The sequence below is a fragment of the Amblyomma americanum genome, chromosome 8 (assembly GCF_052857255.1).
Source record: "Amblyomma americanum isolate KBUSLIRL-KWMA chromosome 8, ASM5285725v1, whole genome shotgun sequence".
In the NCBI taxonomy this organism is placed as follows: Eukaryota; Metazoa; Arthropoda; class Arachnida; order Ixodida; family Ixodidae; genus Amblyomma; species Amblyomma americanum.
In genome coordinates this window covers 155,065,541-155,075,861 of record NC_135504.1, presented here as the reverse complement: position 1 = coordinate 155,075,861, position 10,321 = coordinate 155,065,541, and the positions used below count along the sequence as shown (strand labels likewise).

Here is a 10,321-nt window from a genome sequence, read left to right as displayed (position 1 = left end):
ACATTCGAAACTACTAGAGTAATCTCCAGGGGTCATCCAGGGATCGGTGCTTGCTCCGTTACCGTTTTAAATATTTATCAACGACCTACCTTCTGGTATCTTATCAACCGTCCGTCTTTTCGCTGACGATTGTGTCATCTGTCGCCGCGTCAGCAACAGCAGTGATCGGACAATATTACAGGAAGATCTCAGCAGAATATAAAAGTGGTGCTCCAACTGGCTAATGCAGTTCAATGTTTCTAAATGCAAATTCATGCACATTTCACGCAAACAATCGAATCTCTATTTTCCATACACCTTGAACTCCATATCCTTGTCTCAAACTAATTCATACAGGTACCTCGGCATTGAGATAACGACCAGTCTAAGATGGGCAGATCACATAACGAAATTATGTGCTAGTGATTCCAGGACACTTGGATTCATCAGGAGATCACTTGCCCTGCCTCCTCCAGCCTTCAGAGAACTAGCATATGTAACATATATTCGCCGCAGACTTGAATACGGCTCAACAATATGGAACCCTCACCAGGCCCTACCTGATTGACTCACTAGAAGCCATCCAAAACCGGGCAGCACGTTTCATCACCTCGCAGTACAAACCTCGGCTCAGAGTTACTGTCATGAAATCATCTTTCGGTCTGAAATCTTCAGCGCTTCGCCGAAAATTTTCAATTCCGTGCCTCTTCCACAAACTGTACTTTAACTTTGCAGCACTTCGGGAAAACCTCCTGCGCACTCCGGTACGATCATCTCGCCGCTTATTTAATTCCCCTAACATACAATGCTTGCACGGCTCCACCAATGCATTCAACAAATCGTTTCTTCCTTTTGTAATTCAATTCTGGAATAACCTACCCGAAAACATTGTTGTTGAGACTAATCCTTCCAACTTTAGGCAGCTATACTCATCGAACATTTTCAAGAATAATAAAAATTTCATATACCCGGTGTCAGCTACGATCCACTGTAAAACGACCAAATACTTTGGTTTGGTTTGGTTTGGTTTATGGGCGTTTAGCGTCCCAAAGCGACTCAGGCTATGAGAGACGCCGTAGTGAAAGGCTCCGGAAATTTTGACCACCTGGGGTTCTTTAACGTGCACTGACATCGCACAGTACACGGGCCTCTAGAATTTTGCCTCCATCGAAATTCGACCGCCGCGGCCGGGGTCGAACCCGCGTCTTTCGGGCCGGCAGCCGAGCGCCGCAACCACTGAGTCACCGCGGTGGCTACCAAACACTTTGTTTGGACACGTTTTGTTACTGTAGTGTGTATTTCTGTGTGGTTCTTCTTCACGTTTTCTTTGATTGACTATAATAATTTGTTTTTCTTTTATTTTGCCTAGTTTTAACAATTTTGTTTGCTTTTCATATGTGTGACCGTCGGAAACTATGTACCCCGCCTTATGTAATGTTCCTACGGGACTCTTAAGAGTTAATAAATGATGAAAATGATGATGAGTTTCGGCCTCCCACTAGCCTCTCCAATTTGCTGTACAAGTTGCGGTATCTAAGGATTCCTGCACAAACGTTTGCAACAGCAAGATATCATGAATCCCAGGGGTGCATAAATGAAATGCACTGAACCAGGAAAAGGGCAAAATCCATTCAATATTTTTTTCAATTCCATAAAATTAGCTACAGGAGAGTTGTTGCACGTCACCATGAAAAATACCTGACTGTGTACTTCATCACGTCAGGAAAATTGCGTTGGGTTTAATGGCACACGATAGGCTGAGGCTCTCATGAACAATACACAGGATTATGAATGCCTGCTTAAGGTAGTAATGTGCTAAATGTTTTCAAATTTATAACATCTGCTTCGAGCAACTTAAGGACACATGAGGGATCTAACTGCATATTCTCTTAAAAGCAAGCAAGGATAAAAAAGAATGTGAGATAAGAAACTGCTATGATTTATGGGCTTTAATGTCCCAAACTACTCAGGCTATGAGGGATGCCGTAGTGAAAGGCTCCGGAAATTTCGACCACCTGGGGTTCTTTAACATGTGCTGACATCGCCCAGTACATGGTCCTCGCAAAGTACATATGCTAAAATTGAAACGATACACAGAAAGAGAAAACTACTATGCTAAACAAGCTGGTGCCCTGAGGTGAACCAAGAAGAACACAAAGCTGCATATGTATTTCATAGGACAATGCTGCCACATTTTTATTTCTCGGTGCTTCACTCACACAAATTCATGTGCTTTCATGAAAGTATTGATGTCATAACATGCGCTGGGTATTTGGCTATTTGGCAGATCCTATGTATATTTATTAAACTTATGCCCGTCATATGGGCACTTTGACAGCCTTCGAATCAACAGAATAATGACTTAACGACGAAAGGAGTGCTGCTAGATGGGCAGCTGCAATGGACGCGAGAGAATAATTTGTCAAGCCAAAAAACAAGTGCTGAACTCTATGAAGACTTCAAACTGTTTCAGCTGCAGCAGTGTGTACTCTGGGATGTAGGAAGCTACATGTAGTAGAATAAAATCTGAACAATAGAATCCTGAAAACTGCTCGACCTTAAAGGGACACTGAGGAGAAACTGAAGTTGGCTTGTATCCATAGAATAGCAGCTCCTGATCACAAAAACGCCACTCTTCCTGAAAACAAAGCTCTTGTAATGTAGAAAATAGCAAGAACCAAAATACAGGTACCGCCGCCACAGGCCAATCTCGCAAGTACAAGCGTGATGACTTCCTAGGACAAGAGGCGCCACCTTGGAGGAATTTTCTTTACATCATGGACGTCACGAATCTCTGAGGCTTGCAAAGGAAGGTTGCACACCGCACCGCTAGCCGTCAGAAATCACGGAGTCTACGTTTACGTCACGATTCACGTCACTCCGTTCTGTGACGTCATAAGAGTTGCCGTGGCGTCATAAGAGTTCCCTGAGTTTGAATCAGAGGGGCGGGAAAAACTTTTTAAACTTCGAATCCAAATTTCTTTGAAATAAATGCATCTTTCGCGCCCGGACAAGCGGCAACAAAACCATGAAATGCCGCACTATCAGATTTTGCTAACAAAAAAATTGATAGAGTTCTCTTCAGTGTCCCTTTAATATACACAACTTATTTTTCATAAAGAACGTATGCCAGCCCCAAAATGCTGCAGCAAATATAATTTTGGCAGTCGGACAAATACGCACAGCACGTGCTTGTTTAAATGTGCCGCACAGCTATTACAGTTAGTCCAAAACATGAAATTTAGTTTACGACAAAATCTTAGTACTGCAGTAAATATGCATTTCATTTTCACCTATTCACGACAACAGTAGTGCCACATCAGCTTGATGTGAGATAATGGAACCTTTTTTGGCCATAGAGTTTGCCATGTACTTGCGCCGCAGCTTCTGAGCTCAATTGCAATAAAGAACATGAGGTGCTCAACTAAACAACATTTTGGATGTGCCCAAGTGATGCAGGTATAAAATAACGACCAGAGTGGAAGTCTGTGATGGTACAGAACAGCTATTAGCGGCTTAGTTCCCTGTATTTTTTAAATCGAAACAGAAACGCATGCCCACATCTTGTAAGGAAAAATACCGCACAATGCGTCGTGCTACAGGGCAGCCGTGAAGGTGAGGATCAAGTGCGCATGGGCAGCCATCTTGATGGAGCACAGAGTCTTGGCCATGCGCAGGCACAAGTACTGTGCAAATCGAGGATTGGTCGACAAACACAAGAAATCAGACTTAATATTCATCGGTGACACGTTTGAGGACAAACTAGGCTATAAAGTGCTAATGCATAGCTGTACACACACAGGTCTGTCAGAGATAACAATGAAGAAAGTGCAAATCTGGCATTTTTAGTTTGGAAAAAAATGGAAATAGCAGGTGCAATTCTTATGTATTGTTTGTTTAGATAAAAAAAGTCTCAAATTATTGATTACATAACAGGTCGTTTAGGTTCCCTTCAATGTATTTTTGCTTTCACTTACCTTCTCCTGAACTCTGGGGGCAACATTTTAACAAATAACATGTTATGTCAAGTAATCAGTGCATATTGAAAGCTACATTGACGCAAAATTAAGATGTACACTGGTGCCTTCCTTTCATATGTTATGCATGCAGCTACACATTCGAAGACACTACAGCTATACTGCTGTGATGCACATCATCGCAGTGTGCCTATCACAAAAACCCCCACAGTAGTGGTTAATGTTGACCCTCAAGCTGACCAATGTAACCTGCTCCTTTCATGTTGACAAAGGAACCAACCTGCATCATGCCGTCATCCAGGGTATGCCCCGTCCAACTGGCACACAATGCCATTGGGGCACATCAGTGAGTGGTATTTGATGCAATGTACCCTCTTGTGCCCCGAAAAATATGCTCGCTGGTTCCTCTTAGGCCGTCATATTAGGCCGAGTTGTTCCATCAATGAAGGCACAGCAATTCGGCAAGTGAGAACCTTTGCTTTTCACGGCCTGGAAGAGGAAAACAGTGTAAGGAAGCAGAACATGGTTGTTCATTGAAGCAAGCACCCTTTAAATCTGCAGTCAAGTCATAATTACATGCATTCCACTGACCACCTCTGTGACTATGACATCCGTTTGTGACTATGACATCCGTCTGTGACTATGACATCCGTTTGTGGTTATGACATCCGTGGCTATGACATCCGTCTGTGACTATGACATCCGTCATCCAGGGTATGCTCCGTCCAACTGGCGCACAATGCCATTGGGGCACATCAGTGAGTGGTATTTGACGCAATTTACCCTCTTATGCCCCGAAAAATATGCTCGCTGGTTCCTCTAAGGCCGGCATATAGGCCGAGCTGTTCCATCAATGAAGGCAGAGCAATTCGGCAAGGGAGAACCTTTGCTTTTCACGGCCTGGAAGAGGAAAACAATGTAAGGAAGCAGAACATAGCTGCTCATTGAAGGAAACACGCTTTAAATCTGCTCGCTGGCTCTTCTTAGGCCGGCATATAGGCCGAGCTGTTCCATCAATGAAGGCCCAGCAATTCGGCAAGTGAGAACTTTTACTTTTCAGGCCTGGAAGAGAAAAACAGTGTAAGGAAGCATAACATAGCTGTTCATTGAAGGAAACACCCTTTAAATCTGCTCGCTGGTTCCTCTTGGCCGGCATATAGGCCGAGCTGTTCCATCAATGAAGGCCCAGCAATTCGGCAAGTGAGAACCTTTGCTTTTCACTGCCTGGAAAAGGAAAACAGTGTAAGGAAGCAGAACATAGCTGTTCATTGAAGGAAACACCCTTTAAAACTGCAGTCAAGTCATAATTACATGCATTTCACTGACTACCTCTGTGACTATGACATCCGTTTGTGACTGTGACATCCGTGACTATGACATCCGTCTTTTACTATGGCATCCGTCATCCAGGGTATGCCCCGTCCAACTGGCACACAATGTCATTGGGGCGCATCAGTGAGTTGTATTTGACGCAATGTTCCACCATAAAGTCACAGCAATTCGGCAAGGAAGAACCTTTGCTTTTCACGGCCTGGAAGAGGAAAACAGTGTAAGGAAGCAGCATAGCTGTTCATTGAAGGAAACACTCTTTAAATCTGCAGTCAAGTCATAGTTACATGCATTCTACTGACTACCTCTGTGACTATGACATACGTGACTATGACATCCGTCTTTGACTATGACATCCGTCATCCAGGATATGCCCTGTCCAACTGGGACACAATGCCATTAGGGCACATCAGTGAGTGTTATTTGACGCAATGTACCCTCTTATGCCCCGAAAAATATGCTCGCTGGTTCCTCTTAGGCCGGCATATTGGCCGGCATATAGGCCGAGGTGTTCCATCAATGAAGCCACAGCAATTCGGCAAGGGAGAACCTTTGCTTTTCACGGCATGGAAGAGGAAAACAGTGCAAGGAAGCAGACAAAGCTGTTCATTGAAGGAAACACACTTTAAATCTCCAGTAAAGTCATAATTACATGCATTCCACTGACCACCTCTGTGACTATGACATCCGTTTGTGACTATGACATCCGTCTGTGACTATGACATCCGTCTGTGACTATGACATCCGTCATCCAGGGTATGCCCTGTCCAACTGGCACACAATGCCATTGGGGCACATCAGTGAGTGTTATTTGACGCAATGTACCCACTTATGCCACGAAAAATATGCTCGCTGGTTCCTCTTAGGCCGGCATATAGGCCGACATATAGGCCGAGCTGTTCCATCAATGAAGGCCCAGCAATTCGGCAAGGGAGAACCTTTGCTTTTCACGGCATGGAAGAGGAAAACACTGTAAGGAAGCCGACATAGCTGTTTATTGAAGGAAACACCCTCTAAATCTGCAGTCACGCCAAAATTACATGCATTCCACTGACTACATCTGTGACTATGACATCCGTTTGTTAAATTACTAGATGTGAAGCCCAATTCGCAGCACATTTCTAGCAGGAAATGTCAGTAATGCTTTTCATAGCTGTTCATTGAAGGAAACACCTTTTAAATCTGCAGTCAAGTCATAGTTACATGCATTCCACTGACTACCTCTGTGACTATGACATCCGTTTGTGACTATGACATCCGTGACTATCACATCCGTCTGTGACTATGACATCCGTTATCCAGGGTATGCCCTGTCCAACTGGCACACAATGCCATTGGGGCACATCAGTGAGTGTTATTTGACGCAATGTACCCTCTTATGCCCCGAAAAATATGCTCGCTGGTTCCTCTTAGGCCGGCATATAGACCGAAATATAGGCCGAGCTGTTGCATCAATGAAGGCCCAGCAATTCGGCAAGGGAGAACCTTTGCTTTTCACGGCATGGAAGAGGAAAACAGTGTAAGGTAGCAGAACATAGCTGTTCATTGAAGGAAACACCCTTTAAATCTGCAGTCAAGTCAAAATTACATGCATTCCACTGACTACCTCTGTGACTATGACATCCGTTTGTTAAATTACTAGATGTTAAGCCCAATTCGCAGCACACTTCTAGCAGGAAATGTCAGTAATGCTTGCAATGGGTGCGGAAACACATCAGAAGAAGAGAGAAAACAGCATGAGGCATCTATTCACCAAAACAGACAAAGTATGAAAACACGCATAAATGGGCCAGAAGTCGAGCTTATATTCACTTTGGGTAACCTTGGCATTCTTCAGTACATTATGGCACTTCTTCCGCAACTCTATCATTCACTGTTTTAAGCTATGGCTATCTATACTCCCTTGGCAGATTTATCTATGGGTAGACGTGCATGAATGCTTATACCACATTGTATGCAATAGTGGTGGTCCAATGTTTTGGGGAATCCAAAAGGTGAAAGGAATCTGTCAAGGTGATAGGATAGCATTCCTGTTTAGCTCAATTGGCAGAGCGACTGCTCTGGTGAAGCGGTAGTTCTGGGTTCGAACCCGGGACCAGGATGCATTTTTCTTTGACTACGAAGTTCATGTGGAAGCTGTACAGCTTTACTTTGCACCCATATAGCTGCGCTTGGGTGGATGCAAATGAGTAATCACTGTCTAATTATGTATGCACTACCGTTGGTTACTGCATGTTTTTTTTTAAGAAGATTGACTAGTCGGTCGATTGGTGCATCATTCTGAAACAGAGCACAGGTACAGAACACAGGAGAGATAAACAAGGCCATGACGCTGTCTACCTGTTTAGTATAACTTTCCTGAAGTCTATTTCAAAATATATGATTTCCTCACAACCAGTTTTCTCTTTGCCAGCATTACCAATGAAAGCACTCGTGCACGTTTTGTTTACATTGTCCTCAGACTAGGAATAGAAGTCAGCTCAAAGCTAGGTTTGCACAAGAATTATTTGCAATGGGTTACATGGTTTACATTGGTGTGTGCTCATAAAAACTTCCTAGGCCCATGCAGTAAGTAATTTCAGTAGTATCTTGCTGACCCACAGAACAGTGCGCGTACATTACACTACTGCTGCACTACTTAAATATGAAGTGTGGATTAAAAGTCTAAGGCTCATTTAAAATGGCTAATCTACCCTGTTATCACGTCTGTCGCAGCCAAAAGCAAAACAAAGTTACAGTCTAACTTATTCAGTACTGGGCAGGTGCTGTCTTTGTGCTAGAATGCTTAGTTTGTCTGGTGAGACCTTGAACGAAGCTTTATGGTATCTCCAGAAATGACCTCTGATTAGTGCTTGCAACAGAGGTAACAAGGATAATTTCATGCACTGCCTGTTAACAAGCGTGGCTCAATTCACGGCCTCCTTTAGGCACTTCTCTCATTAAAACAAAATAAAAAAATTAACGCACCAAAAAAATAAAGCCATAATTTAGTTCAGCGTGTAACGCGCAGACTGCTTCAACTTCCTTTTCTTATATATATTGCGCAACAATTTCCTGGAAATGCACATGATATTTACGAATAGTGCAGTACAAACAGGAAAAAAAAACGGTGACTTACGTCTGCGAATTCCTGGAGGCAGCTAGTTGTCAGCCACAGGTGATTATTGCAGTCGGTCAGCAAATGTCGAAAAGTCATTGCGATATGCCTGATTACTTGTGATGCCACGCTAGACATAACGGACGGATGCAGCCCGAATATCCGCTGTAGGTCGCACCATCTGTTTGGATATGCCAGGCGTCGAAACGCAAGACACAGCGCATCGCGGCCTGGCACGACCACTGGCTGTGCACTTACAATTCGGTCCGGCATGGACAATGCCGTGACTATATCGCCTACGCCCTCCTCGAATCTAAACCGCTGCTTGAATAGCATGCTGTCGATTCTATCAATATCTAGGAGCCCGTGCCGCGAACGATAATTCAAGAGCTCATGCTCCCTAGGGCGCCTCATGTCTTACTCGATATCTTCTAATGAATAATCGTCTTTTAGAAGCCATCGGTCTTTTATTGATAACATGAGGTAGTCGATTTCCTCCCACATCAACATCGACGCGACATGATGGTTATACAGGATTCTAGAGGGCATCCTGAGTGCGTCAATCACGTCGGACTCGAATCGCTCAAATTAAACGTGCTCACTGCGTCACTTCGTATAGGCGGAACAACGGAACTTCCAGGTCGTCGGCTACCGCCGCGCCTTGGCACGGCTCCAATCTACTGAACTAAGCAAATTTTTTTTCATTTATTTGCACTAGATGGCGAGGCATAACACGCTGACGCATTTTTTGAGCTTGTAAGGTAAATCCACACAGTCGCTGTTACCCGCTGTTAGCGTACGTCCCGCTAAAACTATACTTCGGAGCGGACAGCGTAGCGCACGCCGCGCCGTAGCGCTTTGCGTACGCAAGCGCTTGCGTACGCGCAGCTAAAACTGTCTAATGTCCGGATTTCGGCGGGGACGTTCGACAATTGATAGCGTGATTGACCCGGTGTCATCAGTTCAACATCAGAAGCTTGTGAAGTGCTTGACCGCGGAGTTGTTTCTGGGTGTTAAAGCGGCGTATGATAGCGTCACTCATCAAGCTATTTTGGACTCTCTGGAAGCTGCAGAACTTGGCGATCGCATGTTCTCCTGGATACGCAGTTATCTATCCAACAGATCACAATTTATGCAGATTGAGGACGGACCAACATCTTCACATTACACATCCCATGGGGTCCCACAGGGTGGAGTACTTAGCCCAGTGCTTTTCATTCTTGGTCTTGTCGGCCTTGTCCATGTACTACCACAGTCGGCGAGAGTCTAAGTCTATGCAGACGATATTGCCACACTACTAACGCCTCTAGTGGCGCCATACCACGGTTAAACTGCATTCCCTGGCAGTTGGCAAAGCCTTGAGCAATCTAGGGGCTATATGCTTTGTCGCGTTCATCTCTCGTGCTGCCTGCTGCCTTGCGCGTCCCAACAACAACTTGCGCGTATAAGTAACGCAAGTAAACATGGCATGCGTACGTTAAACGCTTCTCGGTGACACATTTGGTGGAGCAGCTGGGTAACGGACCATGTGCGCTGACCTCGAGGACACCTTTGACGTCAGTTCTCAACGCGTGGCTACACCAGTCCACAAGGCGAGCCGCCACCTGCGAGGCTTAGAACCCAAGTTCGGCCAACGCACAACGTTGGCAAGAGCCATGACGTCCACTACGGCTAGCCAGACAAGTCAGCATTCCGGGAATGCCCCGCCATTCGTCCTCCACACACCTCGGTCGCCCCCATCGTTCCACGGTGAGAGCTTTGATGATGTCGAAGACTGGTTGGCCAGCTTTGACCGTGTGGCGGGTTTCAACGAGTGGGACGGTGAGCGCAAATTACGGAGTGTCTACTTTGCACTACAGGACTCGGCCAAGACGTGGTATGAGAACGATGAAGCTTCCTTCACTAACTGGCAGGTTTTTCTCCGAGAGCTCTTAGCCAC

General features: G+C 45.0%; 1 protein-coding gene across 1 annotated transcript; it reads right to left on the bottom strand.

The window, feature by feature from the left end:
* Positions 1 to 4,249: 4,249 nt before the first annotated feature.
* LOC144102084 (uncharacterized) lies at positions 4,250 to 8,796 on the bottom strand. The gene is made up of 3 exons (XM_077635367.1): positions 8,404 to 8,796; positions 5,109 to 5,180; positions 4,250 to 4,372 (listed from the first exon to the last, which is right to left on the bottom strand). Exons 1-3 carry the CDS (start codon positions 8,794 to 8,796, stop codon positions 4,250 to 4,252), a joined length of 588 nt encoding a protein of 195 aa, XP_077491493.1.
* Between the last annotated feature and the right edge of the window lie 1,525 nt (positions 8,797 to 10,321).

Bases quoted from the DNA above. Each gene is read 5' to 3' on its own strand.
- LOC144102084 (XM_077635367.1), bottom strand. From the start codon at position 8,796: ATGAGGCGCCCTAGGGAGCATGAGCTCTTGAATTATCGTTCGCGGCAC. The intron at 5,181-8,403 runs GTAAGTCACCGT...TTCCTTTTCCAG, and splicing joins GCCTCCAGGAATTCGCAGAC to GCAGTGAAAAGCAAAGGTTC. The intron at 4,373-5,108 runs CGGCCAAGAGGA...GGCCTAATATGA, and splicing joins GAACAGCTCGGCCTATATGC to CGGCCTAAGAGGAACCAGCG.